The following is a 21,386-nucleotide window of genomic DNA, read 5'->3' as shown; positions in this document are numbered from 1 at the left end:
AAGAATAATAATAAATATAGTAATATTAAAATGTAAACATATTAATAAAAATAATGGATAATAAGAGTTAAATTAATAATAACACATATAATTATATTAATTATAAAAATAGAAAGAAATAATAGGAATTAATTTATTGATTAAATTAATAATATCATTAATTATAATGAGAAAATAAATGTATAATAAAAAATAAATTTTACAAATTAATAAAAAATGAATTTTTAATATTAATATCAGTATCTGTATTTGATATTATAATATTTTTTTTGAAATTACCTATTTATTTCTTATTACTATTATTATTTATTTATTATATTTAGGTTAGGTTTTTATATTATACATAATGGGAATATTTAAGTCATTTCATAGTAATACTCAAAATTAATCTATAATATTAAAATTATACCTGACATAACGTAGAAAACCTCAATTAAATTATATATATTTTTAAGTAGGAGAGAGGGAAAGGGGCAAATGATGCTTTGTTAGGTATGCTATTAAATGGAATATCATCTAAAAAAAAGTGGCCAAATAAATGATGGTGCATTCATTATCCATCAACATTAGAGAATAATATTATGCTAAAAGAGCTTAATCTCGAATCTTAAGATATCATTATCACTAACCTTTTAACAAATACACCCGTAATCATTAGCCCCAACAATCATAATCAACTTTCCCCGTTAGACCTTTCTTGGATTACTTCTAATTCCATACATTAATATCAAAGATTTGTGTTGTGTATTCGAACATTTATTATAATAATTGCGTCAAATATAGCTCGTCTTATTGAAAAATATGAGTTTTAATATTTGAATGTTGAAAATAAGAAAATTGAATGTTGAAAATAAGAGTTGTAAATATTTAAAATTAGTGTGTGATGATGTATGTAATGATGTATTTATTTTTGGATTATTTTCAACTAAATTATATAAATAGTTCTCTCAATGTGTGAAGAAAATCACAATTGAGTAGAGAGAAAATTTTATAAAGTGTAGTTTGATATATTTTGAGAGTTTTGAGTTTTTTATTTTTTACCGTAAATTTTTACTTTTCACACATCTCACACACTGATCATGGATATATTGTATTTTAAAGTTTGTCCATAATATTTTAATCAAACTCAAAACGTTGGATGGGAAATAATGATTTTAAAGAAATTAATTTTATTTGTGAAAATACACATATTTTCAAATTTGTTCAATAAACAAGTACAACATTCTACTCCTTACTATTTTTTGTGTCCAAATTATTCTTAGTGAAATGTTTAATTCAGTCCTTGGAGTTGTCATGTTTGTTTTTTATCTTTTAACTTGTCAAAAATTTGTTTTAAACATATAACTTTGTGTTTTGTTGGTAATTAGTCTTATTTTATCGGAAAACTAATATATTCAACGTCACGTGAACATTCTAACGAAATAACCTTATCACAAGTGTTGTACGAATGTAATTTGCTCTCTTTTATATTATTTTTATTAACATGTTTCGGTGACCTATCATCAACCTAACTGCCTAACCAGTTTAGTAGANAATCAAGTCTTATTCATCACAGTAATTAGTAGTTATATATCAAATCCACTATTTGTCGAGTTAAACAATTTCAAAATTAATTGTAACGTATTTCAAATTATATATGTGGGGATCCGGACTCTAACTCAATTATTTTTGGGATTAAATGGATCTTTGCTAGAAAATATGGGTCAAAATTTTACTTTTAATATAAAAACACAATTGTATATAAATCATACACAAATGATATCTCTATTTTATTTCAACTGAAGTAAATACATGTCTTGATTCATTACAGTCATACAACTGGCGTTTAAAACAAACAACTACATATCAACATGTAGAACCACTAGTTCATCGTCTATGCCCGTAATCACCACGCTATCTCGATCTCTCATCTTTGTCTCGACCCTGATACTGTCTCACCTGTTGTTATGTACACATACAGACACAACAACAGCCGGATACTCCGGTGAGAACAAATCCCAGTATAAAACATGTATACATGCATGTCATGCAATTAAATACAAAATCATAACACTTGAATCAGTAATTATGACACATTGGTGAATTCAGATAAAACTCTTCGACTCTTATTCTTTGACTCGACTCGTATCTAAGTCTAGGGATCTCGGTGTGAATAAGAAGTAACAAGTCTCCCACCTACTCTCCCAATCGTGGTGGCGGTACGTCTTATTCCTAGACTTCGGTCATGTCTGTATCGAATCTCTACAATCAGAGTCGACCTTCTCCTATGCTTCGATACCACCGAACATCTAGAAGGTTTGGCAAATCTGCCACTGACTCTCTTATCTCAATGCGTGTAAATAAATCAAGGTAAAGCACAAGCATAGCAAGGTATGGAAAGCTAGTATGTGATTTTGGGAAACTCGAATCAAATCTAACTCGAGTTGTGTCTTCCCGAATCAACATGAATTATACCTTTCTTTCTGTCAATCTGACTCTGTCGAAGTCTCGAACTCAAGGCCTGTCAATATTCAATCTGGGAATGACAATATCGAGGAGTACAATATCACTACACCAATCAATTCAATACTGGATATAATCAGGACTAAATCAAATTCTGTTTCGACAGCATAAATGCACAATCTCAATATACCCAACAATACAAATATGATCTCCATTCTCACTCAATTCCTCTCGAAACTCATAACAATTTCAGAAACAATTTATTCTTCAATCCGGTTTCAATTATACGATGTCTAACATATCAAGAACCTCATATATGAATCATATCCGATTCTGACAATACCATAATTTCAGATCATATCAAAACTTAAGAAAACTTACGTCCGTATGAAGCCTGCGTCAATAGGAACACAGTACTGAAGTCGGATTCAAAATCGGACGGACGGATTTTCCGCAAACTTCAAATTCCTACAAGAAAAGGCGTAAGGATTTTCACGATATTCTCTGAAGCTCTTCTCGTTTCTTTCTCGGGAATGAATGAAGGAAGTGTCAAACATATATATATCATGCATGGTAAGGGCAAGTGGCTTGAGATAGCACAACCTGGAAGCTTTAAGACATATATATATCATGCATGGTAAGGCGCGGCGCATATGCGCCAACTTCTCTGGACAAACACTTTGGCTACTGGACACCTCGCGCATATACGCGCCTCTTGTCGCGCATATGCGCGAGACCTTCGTCTCGGCACATCTTGGGACCACACAGCTCGCGCATATGAGCGCCCACCAGCCGCGCATATGCGCGAGACCTTCTGTCCTTGCACATATTCACAACTCAACAATTTCAATCCAATCTTGACGTGCTCTGTCTATAATCAGTTCAATCAATCAAATACTCATATCAGATTAACAGTATAAAATCTCGGGAATTACAATATATATCTCGGGTATATTTAAAATTATTTTTCAAATCAAAAATTTTCTTTAAAATCAAATCATTTCAGGTTGTTTTGAGATTGAAAGGTTTTGATTTGATAAAATATTTGAGAGAGAGATTTGAAACAAATCTACATTGAAATGAACTTGAGATATACTATAATAACTAAAAAATAATTATTTGATATTTGAAACAAACTAATGTATATATATATTATAATGAATTTGAAACTCATAACTTCAAAATCCTTTTTTTTTTGGTTTAAATCAATGAGTAGGTCTTTTGTGAGACAATCTCACGAATCTTTATCTGTGAGACGGGTCAACCCTACCGATATTCATAATAAAAAGTAATACTCTTAGTATAAAAAGTAATACTTTTTCACGAATGACCCAAATAAGATATCCGTCTCACAAAATACGACCCGTGAGACCGTCTCACACAAGTTTTTATCTAAACGAATTCAATCACAAATCATAAGATAAGCCAATTACTTTGAAATGATGAATTTCAAACTTTTTTGACTTTTTGGATATATTTTGAATATGTTCTACATCAAAATAAAATTAGGGAATTCAAATATACTCCGTCAAATCAAATTCGTTTTTTTTTTAAACAAGTCCTTAGTGTAGATGAGCCAGTTGTAGAATAGCACAACCTGGAAGCTTTAAGACACTGGACACTCCGAGAAAAGCTCACTCAAAAGTCACTTCTTTTCTACTCCCAAGATCTCTCTCCCTCGCTCGCTCTGCTTCTCAGAATCTATCGTACGCCGGTGGATACACTACGCACCTGCTCTCTCCACGGAAAAGAAGATCCACCTTCATGTCCCCTACCTACACCCGACTATACATACACATCGTATATCTATCTACACTAACACGAGCATTCCATTCGTCGCGACTCGGGCCTGGGGATGGATCCGCAGGGTGCAATGGTGAATGACGGGGCAGGAGGTGGTTACAATTTATCGGAGATCTGGCCGGGTTTTCACGCCAATGCGACGTCGTATGCTCTGGCCATGGATCCGACGGAGATGGACCAGAGATTGAATCATGGCCCAGCCAATCATACTAATTCAAAGAAACGCCGCGATAAAGATGAATGCGGCAAAGGAGGAGCTTCCACAAGTAACAGCGATGGAGACAATTTGGTACAATTTCAACTCAAAACTTCATTTTAATTGATGCTGTGTTATATTTATATGTTTGATAGCGTTTAAGCTTATCTTATCCCTTCAAGAGTTCAAGTTATCACTAGGAGAGCAATTAATTCACTTGGCCGTTATGTTTAATATCTTCCATTATGTATTTGAGAGCAATTTTTACGTAATCGGACGGTGATGGTTTTTACTTTAGAAAATCATTCACCACTCCGATCCATTTTACTGACTGTTGGAATAATATGATAAATAATATATTTAAATTATAAAATATCTTAAATGTGTACGTATAAATAATAAAAAAGATATATTTATCTAAATTTAAATTTTAAACAATATACATATAATTAAATATAATTATATGTATATATTTTTTTTAAAAATTAAATAAATCAAAATAATGTATATTAAAATAATATTTTTAATAAAGTTCAAAATCAAATTTAATTATATGTATATATATTTTTTAAAAATTAAATAAATCAAAATAATGTATATTAAAATAATATTTTTAATAAAGTTCAAAATCAAAATAATCATTATATATAATCAAAAAATAAAAATTTAAATATAAAAAAATTTAAAGAAAAATAAAAAAATCGATTATTTTTTTTAAAAAATTTTAAAAATGTGTGAATCTGCCAGACTTGTTCTTGACTGGTTTTGGCCAATTCTAACCGGTTTGATAAATCAAATGGTTTTTTAGCATTTTCAGTACTGAACCGTGTACGGTTCCTGGTCGAATCGGTCGCTACGATCCGATTTTGAAAACACTTATTAAGAGCATGAACCAAAAAAAATTTGCTAAAATAATCATGAATTGATTATTAAAATAATCCTAGAGCTTCTCCATTTAGTAACTTAGTAGTTAGGAAAATGTGCTTGAACAAAATATTTTGTTCGGATCAATTTTATAGATGATTTCGTCAATATTTAATTAAAATTTTTGACTTTACAAATTAAATTTTAATTTTTAAATTTTGTGATGTATAGTGATTTTTTTTTTGTAAAAAAAATTGTGTAAGTAGTTGCAACTTCCAGAGTAATGCAATAGCTTACTCCAATTGTTGAAATGAAAAATTAGCCCGTTATTTTAAATTGTGTGGTTGTGCAGAATGAAGGAGATGGTAAGAGGTTGAAGGCAGAGGGCGTTTCAAATGGAAACGGAGAAAATAAAGCTCAAAGGGAAGGTGTTGGGAATTCAGGCAAGGTAACGGATAAAAGTGCAGTGAAAGCAGCTGAACCACCAAAGCAAGATTATATTCACGTTCGAGCAAGAAGAGGTCAAGCCACTGACAGTCACAGTTTAGCTGAAAGGGTAATGGATGTATCGCCTTTCTATTTGAGTAGTAAAAAGATTTAACTACATTTTTTTAGTTCTATGCTGTTGATTATTAATTAATAGTCAAGTTGGGGTGGTGGATAAGAAGCTGGATGATGACTATGGTGGCATACTTTAGGTAGCTTCATGCATCCTTGAGTAATCTGTACGTGTATTTTTTGCAACCTATGATATCTTGATGCATAATCGATGAAAAATCCAATCATGACTCATTGTCAAGTTGTCTGTTATGCTGTGTGGATTTTTGAAACTTAACAAGAGCCTAAAAATAGTCTATTATGTCAGGAGCATCTCAAACTTAGGTTCTGCTCAACTATTTTTGATGAAGTTGATACATGGTAAATGTACATTTTATGAGTGATTGTTAACCTATTGGTTCCTCTTGGTACAGGCTAGAAGAGAAAAAATAAGCGAGAGAATGAAAATCCTTCAAGATTTAGTGCCTGGTTGTAATAAAGTGAGTTCCAACATCCTGGACTTATTTTCGCCATCGGTTTGAATGTGTTGATCATTTCATTGAAGTATCTTTTATTACTTTTTTCCTCGTTCATTAGTTTTTGAAATCTGTGTAGCACATGGACATATTAATCTGTTTGATATGAATGTCGGGCTTCTTGGGAAATCTTATGCATGAGACCGTGCATCTATATTTTTATCCAAAATTCCGCTCCATGCTCATTTATAGTGATGGATATACCTACCGTGGGTATCTGGCCAATATTAGATACCAAAAGTTGTTTTTTTCATGGGTTCAAGTTGGATTGGAAGGTTGAGTCTCACTCATTTGCCCATATAAGATTGATAAACAACTGTCCGAAGTTCGGAGACTGTTCTAGATACATTATAAATGCTCTGAATAAATGAGGTAAACATATAAATTTGCATTGTTTTCATATTAGCTGATTATTTCCATCTTATGTTGGCGTTTCAAAGATAGTAGTCTTGCGTTTTTGAAAGTTATTACCCATCTTCACTTTGATACTGGGGATACTAAATTCATATTTTCTGAAATGATAAGAAGATTCATTTGGTTCAGGTAATTGGCAAAGCACTGGTGCTCGACGAGATAATTAATTATATCCAATCATTACAACGTCAGGTCGAGGTAAATAATTTTTTTCCCTCTGTCCAACTCTTAGTCCCTTTATGTATAGCGTCGTGCTTTGATTTTTATTTCTTTTAAGAATATTCCCACTTGTAAAAAGAACTCACAGTTCACTTGTCTCCCAGTTTCTGTCGATGAAGCTTGAAGCAGTTAATTCGAGACTAGGCATTGATGGATCTTATCCATCAAAAGATGTAAGTTCTTGAAACATGGTTATCAACTGCCTGAATTTGCTCCGACTATAGGCTATTTCAAATTTCCTATCTGTCATTTAGCTTCAATCTTCGTTTTCTTTGGAAATTGCCTGTCTTCAGCATGACAGTTGCGGCAAAGTTATGTTCGTCTAAATCATGGTTCATTTTTGACAAAATGTATTCTTTTTTCAAAATTCTGCAGTTCTCTCAGCAAACTTTTGAGACGCCGGGCATGGCATTCGGGTCTCAAGGTACAAGGGAATACGGAAGGGATTCATCACCAGAATGGCTACACATGCAGATTGGTGGCGGCTTCGAACGACCATCGTGATTAACACATAAAAACAAAGGGAAAAAAAACCCAAAAGCCACAAAGAATGCAACGAACAGTATTCAAGTTTCTTGAAGCTGAATATGTTGCCACATCTATCTTTTATGGTTACGTGTTAAAGCAGATCTCTCGAGTCTCCCGGCGGCCGAGATAGTTTGATTCTGAGAGTTGTGAAAGGCTTATCTAGTTACAATCTTTTATTTGTTGTACTATGGTTGCGATTTGGTGTAGTGAGAAACTTGGAAGTTCATTGAAAAGCAATAATTCAAAGCTTTCTTCTTGCACGTTTCAGCCATACCAGGATCAGATGGATTTGTTATACTTTGCTGGATCATCACAAACGGTAAACGTCAACAACTTCAGTGTTCCAAATTAATTTCGCGGTGGCATGACTAATAAAGAAATTAAATTCTAATGATTAAAAAAATATCAATATATAGTCTGTTTTAATAATTATATATATATTAATAAAATGTTAAAATTGTAATGCCAGTTATATGTAGTTCAGCGGATAGAGTCATTGTTTCTTTAAGTTTAAGTTATAAGTTCAATTTTTATTGAGATCATTTTTTTATTCTTTTATTTTTCAATTTTTTTTTTAATTATATTTTTATCCTCATTTAAATATAAATCAAATGAATTATAAAAAAATATTATACAAGCACGCAACGCATACGTCGGTGCACTAGTATATAGAATGACTTGATTTAGAATGAAAAATTTGATTTGAGAAGGGATGAGATACATTATAATTATCATTACATCGATATGAATTAACAAGTGATGAATTTGAAATATATCAAACATAAATTCGTTCAAAAAATCAAATGAACTGAAAATCACAATATTTGTATATGAGGAACATTTGCCAACGTTATTCTGGGATTTCGACAGAGAGAATATCATCACTGTTTGTTCAAATTGAGTCAACTAACAATAGAAAAAGAGTTATTATGATTATCATCTTTAACTGATACAACTAACATAAAAGAGTTTGTGGGATCAGAGTACATCTCCATTAAGACAATTTCACGTATTTATGTTCGTAAGATAGATTGATTTTTAGACAATATCAATAGTGAAAAATTATATTTTTGACATAATAATATATTTTTTCATGTGTCGATCAAGTCAAATCAGATATCTGTTTCGTAAAATTAAATCGTGAGACCATGTATAAGAGTTTTTATGATGAAATTAAACCTAACATATAAGATGAATTGTTCATGGACTGCCAAGTCAAACCATCACCCTGAATATCACCCTGAATATTTCAATTTCATTTCAAATTTCTAAAATGTCTAGCTACAAATTTATTTAACCACTTAATAACGACATCGTTTTCTTCCCGGAGATCCATCACTGACAATCATTTGCCAGTCATATTAGCCCACCCTTGCTTCTTCCGCGTTCAGAACACTCATAGCTAACCTAGGACAGATAGGGAAAACCATTTCATCTGATTACGCCGTTTTCCAACACGCGCCGAAATACGCGTGGTTGTATCTCTTTGTTTTTTTTAACGCGAATTAAATTAAATTTTCTCGTAAAATCAAACCCCACCATCCTCATTTGCATTGCACAATTCAACTGCTACAATTTTCTTTCTTTTCTCCCTGAATTTCAGATAATTATGTTTAACTGAATCCCTCCCCTATTTTTGTAAGTATTTAGGGGTTTATGCACCTCAGTCCTGTTCGATCGGACGAACTGTAGGGATAAAATGGTTGGATGGAAGGGATCTAGATTGGGCGGCGGCCGGGGGGATGGGTCTCCGACGGAGAACGGTGTCTCGTCGTCTCGTACGGTTCGACTTGGCAAGGTTCAGCCGCAGGCGCCAGGCCATAGAATGGTTTTCTGCAACGATCGTGATGCAAATATCCTCGCTCAATTCAAGGTTATAGTTGCCGGATTGTTAAGTTGTTTTTATTTCATTACGTGTTCTTGATTTATTTATATTTATATATGTGAACTTTCTGGAGTCTAACAATGCATAGGCGAGTTCATTTTATGGGTGCCAATCGCATTGCATACACTCGGAAACTTGATTGATGAACTATTGTTTTGAGCTTAAGCTGGAGTTTGATTCATTATATTCAAGTTTGTATGTGTACTAATAAGCATACCGCATTCGATAGGGCCATATGAGCAATGCATCAGAGTTGAGGCACACGTTCTGAGTGTATAAGTTGTAGTTCTTATCACATTCGATAGGGCCATATGAGCTATGCATCAGAGTTTGTTTGTAAATCTATGTGATATAATTTTCTTCGTTCTATTAGATTTGAAATGTCATGTTTTAGCACATGTTGCTTTGATGAGGAGCACATTTTACCTTGCATCTTGGGAGTTGGGACTCTAGGGAACCTGTTCGCCTGTTAGTCCTGATATTGTCTTCCAATCTGGTGTGAATAATTTCTTTAATTAGATCTGATTGGTTCCATAATTGATTTTCAGGGAAATTCTGTGTCGACTACGAAGTATGATGTCTTTACATTTTTACCAAAGGGACTTTTTGAGCAGGTAATATAATGTTGCACTATTTTTCAAAAGAGTATTTTGTTATTGAAAGTTGGCGTTTGTCATGAATACCAAGTTAGCATTTATCTGCCTTACAATGACTTGCAACCTTGAAATGATTTTTACCTCAATATTTAATTTATCAATTTACCTGTATATTGGTTTCGGAATAATTTAAAATCAATCTACAAACTTGGCATTAGGACCACACTAACTGCTGTCGGGCTCACATTTTTCTCTTGAACAGTATTTTTCAATCCGACTTAGTTTTTTGAAACAATTCTGGAGATGAAGTCCTGTGGTGGAATGAAGATATTGGATTAACTTGTCTAATTTTTAGCTGCCATCTAGGGAAACAGGTAAAAAGAGTTATACTAGCTAAATTTGAGAAACATGTCGAAGGTATAGTTTTGATTTCTGAGTGACTTATCAGTTAATTGCATTTGTTGTAGACAAGAGTGCATGCAGAACATTTTGAAGACTTCTAATTTCTACTTATAGATGACAATGTGATATCTATGAATAGATACATTATTACCATTCCATGTAACGAAATCGATTTCTAAAACTCGGCATCTGCTATATAAGAATTTATGTTGACAGAGTTGTCGGCTGTTTAGGATCAAGGTTTTTATCCTCCAGCTACTTAACTGCTGTAGCAAAAAATAAATATGAGGCTTAATTTTCCTGGTGATTTAGTTTGTAATACCCGTTTCCTCTTTTTTAATTTATGCTGACAGTTCAGACGGGTGGCTAATCTCTACTTTCTCATGATTTCAATATTGTCATGCACTCCAGTCAGGTATGTTGCTGTAATATAGTTTAGATCACCAAGGGTTACATAAAATATGATATAAAACAATTTGAGTATTATTGGCATCACAATTGCAGAATGCTTAGATTGATATATATACTGATTTTTCGCTATATAGAATGCAACAATTCGTGGAGAGAATGGTGAGGCAAATCTAGCTCTAGTTTTGCATTTGTGTATAGATAACTGGTTAATCTGAGATGTGATGCAGCTAAAAAATGTGTATTATCTTCAAGTTTGTTGGATGTTCTGTTGCATGGATGTGGACAGTGATTGCCAATATAATGACAGTGTAATATGTGTCAATATTGCATTTTGCCCTGTGTATCTGAAATGGTTCTATTAATTTGTTGTTTCAGCTGAAGAGGGGAGAGCTTGTATATGCACATGTTAAGTTTAAAAAACTATGCTGTGCTTTCTGGTTATTGTCGAAAATACCATTACTTGTATTGACTTCTTTGAGCAAATCTAGGTTCTCAGTTGTTTTCCTAGTTATGTGCATTAGTTTTCTTGTTGATTGACCTGTGTGAAATGTTGCTGCAGCGGATCATTTGAAATGAGAAGTCTATCTTAACAATGAAATCCATGGTTGTTAGATGCAACATTTTTAAGGAACCTTTGTTTTTATGCAGTCCTGTGAGTCCTATAACAAATGTGCTTCCACTCACCCTGGTGCTTCTTGTATCTCTCATCAAAGAAGCATGGGAGGACTGGGTGAGAATCATATCATTTTATTTCTTTGGTGTTTTCCGATCTATGCATCTTGTTCTGATGGTCCTCCATGTCTTTTCCCCTTTTTTATTTTTTCCCTTTTTGAATGGCAGAAACGTTTCCAAAATGATATGGCAATTAATAATTCCAGCGTAGAAGTGTTGCAAGATCAGAAATGGATATCCATCCCTTGGAAGAAGCTGCAGGTCGGAGACATAGTCAAGGTAAGGTTCAGTTGTTAATCTCACTTCCATATACCCTATTTAACTGTTTGTGCTAAACCATTAAGGTTCTGATGTTTTAAGTAGCTTCATATGTTCATTTCTCTGCTCTTGGTAGCAAGTTGGTATAAATTCCCGGGCTACTCATGTTTGATAGTAGAACTACAGAAGTTATTGCTCTATGTCTCCGCAGGTAACGAGGAGATTATGATACACTGGGGCCTTTAGTTAGCAGCAATATTTAGAGAAATGTACGGGGGTTTCTGGTGTGGTACTGTTTGTGCATTTGACTACACACCAGGTCAAATAATTTGTTAATTACTACGGTATCACTATTATAGCCCTAAAAACTTTTAGGGATCTTGAAAACTAGTCAACACAATGTTTGTGCGTATGAGTCTGCTTAACTTTCATAGGAGGTTTGATTATGAGAGCTTTAGTCATAGGTACGGGAAAACATGTATATTTGTACTTGAGGTTTCATTTTGGCATTTTGGAAGACGGTCTATGGAAATGTGAATTTGGAAATTATATTGTTGAATTTGGTGGTACATTTGGTTTTCTTTTTTTTTTTTTAAAAGAAAAATATTTTTAATGTAGATGGTATGTCAACAAATTAGTTGGGTTAGTTACTATTTTTATATGTTTAATTTTTTTAGTGGTGTATGGAGTTTCTAAACTAGGAATATTATGTAATATAATGCTTATGAATTTTTTATGAGTGATAAAAAAGTTAAATTAAAAGTAAAAACCATGTTGGTAGTTGTGAAAATGAGATGAAGTTACAATTTTGGAATAAAAAATGAAAAATAGTTATGTTTGTTTCATTTTCAGAGCTAAAATATCTCTGAAAATGAATCTAAGCATATCCTTAAGCTCTGATGGCTAATGAATTCGTTAGTTTTTCAACCTGCAGTGAATAGATGACACATCTCAATCTTGATTGAAGATAAAAAAATTTTAAATTGGCTTCCAATCACAATTATGTTTCTTGACTGTTGCTTCTTATTCTGAATAGTTCAGTTGGATGATGTATGTTCATGACCTTTAAATTTTTTATGGAATGAAATAACACTAGTGACAATCCTTTTTAAATTCATCTATTCTGAATCGGTCTATCAAATTCACTCGGATTAACTATTTTTCATTGATTTTCGCCTGAAAGTTAAACTGTTTTTGTGGTTGAAGGTGAAACAAGATGGATATTTTCCAGCTGATCTATTGTTCCTTGCTAGCACAAACCCTGATGGTGTCTGCTACATTGAGGTTTGCTCTCTTTGTGTTCGTGGTGTACTGTTTCTTCTCTTTTGAGAATATAATAAAAATATGTATCATTAGTCTTTCCACGTCATTTATCAGCTATCTTCGGTTGTTTTGCAGACTGCAAATCTCGATGGGGAAACTAACTTGAAGATAAGGAAAGCATCAGAAAAGACTTGGGACTATGTGACACCGGAGAAAGTGGCTGAATTTAAAGGTTTTACTTTCAGTATAAGGATGCAACACATGATAACATGCATAAATGTCATGTCATCTGCCATATTGTTGACCGAAAAATTTCTGAATGACTATTTTTGCGTTCATATACAACCTCATTGATTTGTGATGCTTTGTAAATAGTCTTCATTATGGGATTGATGTGCATCAAAATGATTGTAATCGACTGGCTAAAAATTTTGTTGCATGTTTATATCTCTGATGAAATGTGCCTGTTAAATGCAGGTGAGGTACAATGTGAACAACCAAACAATTCGTTGTACACCTTTACGGGCAACTTGATCCTTGACAAACAAACCTTGCCGCTCAGTCCAAATCAACTTCTGTTACGGGTATGGAATTGCCATCTTTGGCATCATCTGTTTTCAATTGATTCAAGTTTCAGTAGGTAACTTAGACGCTATCTTTATTTTATTATGTGTCTACAAATCTGATAAAGTTGCTAGCTGCATTCTCTTATTGCATAAATTTTCTACGAGAGTCCAATGATTGATTGCAAAAGATTTGTCTTAATACAGATTGAAGTTGGGAACAATTCCTTGAAAATACCAATTATAATTTTCATTTTCTATGCGGTTAATTGCTGGCTACTTTCTATGTAGTTGCATTATATTTTAATTTAATCTATCTTTGCATGTTTCAGGGCTGTAACTTGAGGAACACTGAGTACATAGTTGGTATAGTTATTTTTACAGGGCATGAGACAAAGGTATTTTTCCTGTTTTATTCAAGTTTTGTCCATTATTTTGTTTTTATTTTACATTTCATACTTTATTCAAGTTTTGTCCATTGTTTGGTTTTTCTTTTTCTAGTTGAGCAGTCTGACAGTTTCCAGTGAAGGATGTATATATTAGCCATTTGTTACTCTCATCATTGGAGGGTTTTGCTTAGTTGCTGATATTTGATAATTTTTCATTCCAATTGATGAAAAGTGTCATACGTCATGTCTCAATATTTATGTATTTATATATATCTAATTATGATCTTTGAGTTTCATTTTCCTATTCTACCAGTTGCTTGTTTCTGCATTTCAGTGGTGTCTTTGGTGCAAATGCAGGTTATGATGAACTCCATGAAAATTCCTTCCAAACGAAGCACACTAGAGAAGAAACTTGACAAGCTTATACTTACTCTGTTTAGTGTTCTCTTCTGCATGTGTCTTTTGGGTGCTATAGGCAGGTTTGACCTGTTGTCTATCATGTTTTACTCTTAAAATTTCTTCAACGCAGTCTGTATTCATTTCTTTGAAGTTCAATGCTATACTTAACTATTTTCGTCATTTGTGTAGTGGTGTGTTCATAGATCAGAAGTACTACTATTTGCGGTTTGACAGCTCAGAAAAACAGTTTGATCCTGGCAATAAATATGTGGTAAAGAGTGGGATCACCTTTCTTTCATGGTCGTGTTTATGGTATTAGTTAATACTTTCAGTTCCAACTTCTTTCTCTAACTCATCTTTGCTTTTTTATGTTCTATAGGTTGCTGTCTTGACTTTTTTTACCCTCATAACTCTCTATTCACCAATCATTCCCATCTCTCTATATGTTTCTGTTGAGGTAGATTTAACTATGATCTGTTCTCTTCTGCTTTCACTGAGTTTATGTTGTTGTGATTCACCGACAAGCTTTTGTTTATTTCAGATGATTAAATTTATTCAGTCCACTCAATTTATTAACAATGACTTACACATGTACCACGCTGAAAGCAATACCCCTGCTTTGGCTCGGACATCCAATTTGAATGAAGAACTTGGGCAGGTAGAGTTTTGTATTGTTTGCCTTTCTTTTTAAGATTTTGGTTAGTGGCATAATAATTTTCAGTTTGCCCGCATGCGGTGATTTCTGAATCTCATCTAGTTCATGGATACATGTTCTAGTGAATATTTGATCACTTGGATTTTGTTGCTTGCTGATGTCTTATTTATGACATGTTGATTCTCTTTGCAAATCTTTGTGACAGGTGGAGTATATATTCTCTGACAAAACCGGAACCCTGACAAGAAACTTAATGGAGTTTTTTAAATGTTCAATTGCTGGAGAGGTATATGGTTCTGGTGTCAGCAAAATTGAGTTGGGAACAGCTCAAAGGACTGGAGTAACAGTTGAGGTAAATCTTTCTGCAATAAAATAAAAGATTCCTTTAAATCTTAACATGTGTTCTACTGAGGCCTTTGATTCTCAGGTTGAGAGACCTTCAAATTCAGCACGCGAAAAGGGATTCAACTTTGATGATACCCGACTTATGCGTGGTGCTTGGAAGAATGAACCTAATCCAGAGTCTTGCAAAGTAGGTTATTTAAATTATAACAATTTTACAGAACTGAACCAAATGTAAACCGGTATTATATTCTTTCTTATGTGATATATGTCCATGATGCTGCTTGACTGTCTGTCTAACCATGTCTAGTGGACGAGACTAATATACACCAATTCTATCAGATGTTTTCATTTCCCTGTGGTCACTTGATCTTGTTGTGAAGCTTTGAAAATTTCTTTGTACTCGTAGATTCTGTCATTGACTTCATCGGTCTATTTAGTCAAGCAGCCATGGCAATGGAAACTTTTTTGGGTTATTTTTAAATAATTTTTTCGTTAGCTATAAGATGACAATGTTGAGCATTCGTTATTGTATCTCTACCTTGTTTAGTTGTACATTTAACACAGATTTACTTTTACTATTGAGACAACTTTATAGGATTGAAAAATTGGGCCCGTCTCTTTCCTTAGTGCTGCGTGCCTTACCTTATTTCATGGTATGAAAAGCAGTTAATTTGTTAATTTCTTTTCTTTCACTTCTCTTTTCGGTTTAGCAGATGTGCCTTTTGTTACTTTTGTTTGAGACTCCTATGATAGCTCCATACATAGAATCGATCACTGATTTCTCATGCTTCTTGTCCTGGTTGGTGATAATTTCATCCTTGATAAAATGTTTTCCTCTTGTGTAGGAATTTTTCAGGTGCCTTGCAATATGTCATACTGTGCTTCCTGAAGGTGATGAATCTCCTGAAAAGATTCGATATCAGGCCGCATCTCCTGATGAGGCTGCTTTGGTTACGGCAGCGAAGAACTTTGGCTTCTTTTTCTTCAAGTATGTGGTTTTAAAAGAGTTTTAGTGGTATGCGTAGACCATTGCTTGTGGTGATTTTTTTTTTTGGTGAAAGCATGTGGTGAAACTTTTTAACGTCTCAACTTCAGGCGTTCTCCAACAACAATTTATGTTCGTGAGTCACATATTGATAAGATGGGAAAGGTTCAGGATGTTCCATATGAAATTTTGAATGTCCTTGAGTTCAACAGGTAATACATTCTTATTTGCATGCTTATTTTGAACCTGATCAATGAAACGTCCGAGTTAAGACTCAGTAATCTTTTTGGTGTTCTAGTACAAGGAAGCGCCAGTCTGTCATATGCCGCTTTTCAGATGGTAGACTTGTACTCTACTGCAAGGTTACGGAATAAAGTTGTATAAGTACATTAGTTAAAATTTATTGCTAGACTTAAAATTTTAGCTTCTTTTTTTATGTTTATTACAGGGTGCTGATACTGTAATATATGAAAGATTGGCCATTGGTGACAATGATTTGAAGAGAACAACCAGAGAGCACTTGGAGCAATTTGGAGCTGCTGGATTGCGTACGCTCTGCCTGGCTTATAGGGATTTGAATTCTGGCGTGTATGAAAGTTGGAATGAGAAATACATTCAGGCAAAATCAGCTCTCCGAGATAGAGAGAAGAAATTGGATGAGGTGTGCATCTGTATGCTATTTTTTTTTTGTAATACTTTCATGCATATTTTTCATTAGTGTGCTCATATAATCTTTCTATGCGATCTGTTTATAGGGCAACCCCGCAGGCATGGCATCTGAACTTAAGTTAAACGACTACTATCATGTTCATAGTAATATGAAATGTATTTGCTCGAAGTTTATTTGGAATTTTGAGAGTTTTTTGTTTCACTTTATCTTCTGTTATCCGGTCTATGTTGAACATGCACTACTCTGATTTGAATCTCTATGTATAGGGTTCTAATTTGGTTTTTAGGTTGTGGAAAGCCTAGTATTGTTCTTTTATCCATGTCATAACTCTTGTTTGTGTGCTTTGCCAATATTAATTACAAAATCTTAGACTTCTGCTATAATGAACATGCAAAACTTTTTCAGGTTGCTGAACAAATAGAGAAGGAGCTTGTTTTGATTGGATGTACGGCAATTGAAGACAAGCTTCAAGAGGGAGTACCAGCTTGCATAGAGACTCTCTCACGAGCTGGAATTAAAATATGGGTGCTAACAGGAGACAAGTTGGAAACAGCAATAAATATTGCTTACGGTAAGAAAGTTAATGATTTAATTTTGTTTTAACAATTGATAACTGCTGTAATTTATTTTGTTTCTGCTTCATATATCGCAGCATGCAAGTTAATGAATAATAGCATGAAGCAATTTATAATCAGTTCAGAAACTGATGCTATCAGAGAGATTGAGGACATGGTAAGCAACACGCTGACATCACTTTCCCATGCAAAAGCAGAACTCATTTTAACTTCCAATTCCTGAATATTTTATCAGGGTGATCAAGTTGAACTTGCTCGTGTTATTAAAGAGACAGTGAAAAATGACCTAAGAAAATATCATGAAGAAGCTCAACAGTATCTTCATTCTGCGCCTGGATCAAAATTGGCACTTGTGATTGATGGAAAGTGTTTGATGTATGCACTGGACCCTAGTTTACGAGTAATGCTCCTTAATTTGAGCTTAAATTGCAGTGCTGTAGTTTGCTGCCGAGTTTCTCCACTCCAAAAGGCACAGGTGAAGTTTCTAAATATCATTATGATCTACTTTTATTTCTACTTGTATAAAGTTAGATAAATGATAGTTTTACATCTATATATGCTGACTTAGAGTATGCTATCTCTACAACCCTTTGATAAGAAAATCTTGTCATTAGTTCTGAAATTTGTTTACTATCATCCGCAGTCATCATGACATCTGAATAGATTATATTTACCGTTCCAAACAGGCATCTAAAACTGTTCCGAGAGTAAATAATATCAATATTCCCGTCATTTTAGTGCCCAGAAATTCTCAAAAGTTTAGACAAGTTGTTCATTCCTTGTATATCTGAGATAGAAAAGATTCTGGTTAAGTGCACTGTGCATTTTACAGTTGCTTTAAGCATCTACCATCCTGCGTCATCCTTTATAAATTAGTGGCATCCTCAGCTAAACTGGTCGCTTTGCAGTTCGGTGTTTGCCTTCTCTTGCAAAATAACCTTATTCCTGGAAGTTACACAAGGCATGGGAGCATAGCAATTAGCAACTAGATTTCTTTTTCTTTATCTGTTTTGGACTATTGAGCATCTTTACAGCAGAACATGAAAGTTCAATCCTGCATAGTCCGTCAAAGTTTATGTTGTTTTCTGATTGAATCATCTGTTGTCTGTTATGTCTTTAGATAGCTAGATAGCCTATAATGAATATGGGCAGAACAAGATAACTTTTTCTCTTTATAAATGCATATGCAGTTGCACATGGAAAACTGTCATCAAATGGAGCATAAGCCCATAAAGAAATTGATGAATATATAGTCAAAGGAATTGTTGATTCATAGCATTACTGAACTAACAAATGAATGCTACTGCAAAGAATCTTTAGGTCAAATTCACCATCATCACTGCTTTTTTATCACATAAGCTACTCGATTTTGTGAAGTGCTTCATAATTTGTAGGGCTGACTTATCAATTTTCTGCTTTTAGGTGACAAGTTTAGTTAAGAAGGGTGCAAAGAAGATTACCCTTAGTATTGGTGATGGTGCTAACGATGTTAGCATGATTCAAGCAGCTCATGTTGGTGTTGGAATAAGTGGGCAGGAGGGGATGCAAGCCGTGATGGCAAGTGATTTTGCCATTGCACAGTTTCGCTTCCTCACCGAATTACTCCTTGTGCATGGGCGGTGGTCATATCTCAGAATATGCAAGGTTCAACACTCTACAGTTTTATGCCAGTTGCGGTGTTCTAAAGTCCTATTGCTGACAGCTTCTAAATTTTTTACAGGTTGTGACTTACTTCTTCTACAAGAACCTGATGTTTACTTTCACTCAATTTTGGTTCACTTTCCGGACTGGATTTTCTGGCCAGAGGTTTTATGATGATTGGTTTCAATCTTTGTACAACGTAATATTCACTGCCCTACCTGTGATCATTCTTGGACTTTTCGATAAGGTACTGAAATGCACAGATTTATTATTGTGTCTCTGTTTGATTATCACATAAGCTTAAATTTTTGTGTTGAGAACAGGCTGAGCTTCTGTTGCATAATATATTTTGCTAGTTTCACATTTTTTGTTCATCGTTTCTTCCAGGATGTTAATTGTTCTCTATCCAAGAAATATCCTGAGTTATACAAGGAAGGAATAAGGAATACTTTCTTCAAATGGAGGGTTGTGGCAACATGGGCCTTTTTCGCAATCTATCAATCATTAGTTTTCTATTACTTTGTCGTTGCTTCAAGTAATCGTGCTATGAATTCAGCTGGCAAGATGTTTGGCTTGTGGGACGTCAGTACAATGGCATTTACTTGTGTTGTCGTGACTGTCAACTTGCGCCTCCTCATGATGTGTAACACAATTACTAAATGGCACCACATCAGTGTTGGAGGAAGCATATTAGCGTGGTTCATTTTTGTCTTCATTTACTCGGGCGTTGTCTTACCTAAAGCACAAGTAAGATCTCTCACTATTATTTCAGCCCACTTGTTACGTACTTGGTGGCAACTTCTTTTCAAATTTTGTTATTTACTGCAGGAGAATATCTATTTCGTGATTTATGTCCTAATGAGTACCATTTATTTCTACCTCACTCTGATTCTCGTCCCTATGTCCGCACTATTTTGCGACTTCGTATACATGGGGTACGTTTTACTAGTAACTTGCAGCTTTGCAGCATTATCTGTTTTCATGCATTATTTACTCTCTAAGTCTTCTGTGATTAAACTTGCTTCAGGGCTCAAAGATGGTTCTTTCCCTACGATTATCAAATCGTCCAAGAAATTCACAGGAATGAATCTGATGGTAGCAGGATAGGATTACTGGAAATAGGAAACGACAATCTTACTCAAGATGAGGCACGTAGCTATGCTCTGATGCAGCTCCCGGGTCAGAAGTCGAAGCACACTGGCTTTGCTTTCGATTCACCAGGTTATGAGTCTTTTTTCGCATCACAGGCAGGAGTTTTTGTGCCACAGAAGGCATGGGATGTGGCTCGGAGAGCCAGCATGAAGTCACGACCTAAGGTAACGCGAAACAATTGAGAGTATACATTTTTGTAAAAAGTTTAGTATGTTTTTTTGTATCCCTGTGTTGTTAATATAGCTTCGGCAGAATCAACCGTGATTATATCTTATAATTGCAGTAGTGATTCATTTTGTAGAAAAAAAAATTCAATTTCACGTAGACACTCTAGATATAATATTAATTAGTTTTAGGATGTTGGAATCTCTTTTATTTGTTTAGATAGATTATATGAGGGTGTATCAAGCATCACTTGAGTGACATTGTTCATTCTTTTATTTGTGTAGCAGCCTTGTTGGCCCTACTATGTAGTAGGAGGGGTGATAAGTGCGGATTGATTCTTTTTTTAATAAAAATTTGAATCAAATAAATTATATCGATTTTGCAAACAAAATCAATCCATTAATAATTAAAAACCAAACCTGAATATCGGCTTGGTTTGGTCTGATGATCGATTTTACTTGGTGGTGATATTAATCAGATATATATTTTTTTTTAAAAAAAAAGCAAAAGTAAAATAATTTAATAAAAAGAAACAAAGTGTAATTGCCAATGTCACTTGATACTGGTAATATCCAAAAGTCAATGCGTAGAATGAAATAATTCAACACCAATTATATAAACTCTAACTTATAGTATTACCACCATATTTGTGAACCAGGAATGGATTTTATGAAGAATGCTTGAGAAAATATCGCTATGCTAATGTATATCACCGATTTTTATTTTATTAGCATCCCCTGACAGAACTTGTCTGAGGATCACATATGACATGTTTATTATGTATTGTATGATATATCGATGTCATCGTATCGAAAAATATA

At 33.9% G+C, this 21,386-nt stretch overlaps 2 protein-coding genes across 3 annotated transcripts; both read left to right on the top strand.

Annotated features, from left to right (window-relative positions):
- The first annotated feature begins 4,074 nt into the window (after window positions 1-4,074).
- Window positions 4,075-7,799, top strand: LOC140989511 (transcription factor BHLH094-like). Its single transcript, XM_073458718.1, has 6 exons — window positions 4,075-4,534; window positions 5,658-5,861; window positions 6,277-6,342; window positions 6,922-6,990; window positions 7,116-7,184; window positions 7,387-7,799. Exons 1-6 carry the CDS (start codon window positions 4,298-4,300, stop codon window positions 7,513-7,515), a joined length of 774 nt encoding a protein of 257 aa, XP_073314819.1. The 5' UTR covers window positions 4,075-4,297; the 3' UTR covers window positions 7,516-7,799.
- A 1,080-nt stretch (window positions 7,800-8,879) lies between these two features.
- LOC140989637 (phospholipid-transporting ATPase 3-like) lies at window positions 8,880-20,825 on the top strand. 2 transcript variants are annotated; one of them, XM_073458939.1, is made up of 27 exons: window positions 8,880-9,412; window positions 9,973-10,038; window positions 10,781-10,837; window positions 11,482-11,563; window positions 11,674-11,784; window positions 12,970-13,047; window positions 13,162-13,258; window positions 13,504-13,610; window positions 13,922-13,987; window positions 14,336-14,457; window positions 14,567-14,648; window positions 14,757-14,834; window positions 14,919-15,035; window positions 15,238-15,384; window positions 15,460-15,564; window positions 16,223-16,365; window positions 16,473-16,574; window positions 16,661-16,724; window positions 16,811-17,023; window positions 17,438-17,603; window positions 17,685-17,764; window positions 17,843-18,082; window positions 19,030-19,251; window positions 19,328-19,495; window positions 19,636-19,995; window positions 20,077-20,183; window positions 20,276-20,825. In XM_073458939.1, the coding sequence occupies exons 1-27, from the start codon at window positions 9,282-9,284 to the stop codon at window positions 20,580-20,582; spliced, it is 3,618 nt and encodes a 1,205-aa protein (XP_073315040.1). In that variant the 5' UTR covers window positions 8,880-9,281; the 3' UTR covers window positions 20,583-20,825. The 2 variants fall into 2 exon arrangements, with proteins under 2 accessions (XP_073315040.1, XP_073315039.1); XM_073458938.1 differs by having other exon boundaries at window positions 8,881-9,412; window positions 10,776-10,837.
- The last annotated feature ends 561 nt before the right edge of the window (window positions 20,826-21,386 follow it).

This window comes from Primulina huaijiensis, chromosome 12, assembly GCF_012295235.1.
Source record: "Primulina huaijiensis isolate GDHJ02 chromosome 12, ASM1229523v2, whole genome shotgun sequence".
NCBI classification, from domain to species: Eukaryota; Viridiplantae; Streptophyta; class Magnoliopsida; order Lamiales; family Gesneriaceae; genus Primulina; species Primulina huaijiensis.
The sequence above is the reverse complement of the archived record's forward strand: the minus strand, read 5'-3'. Positions and strand labels throughout refer to the sequence as shown.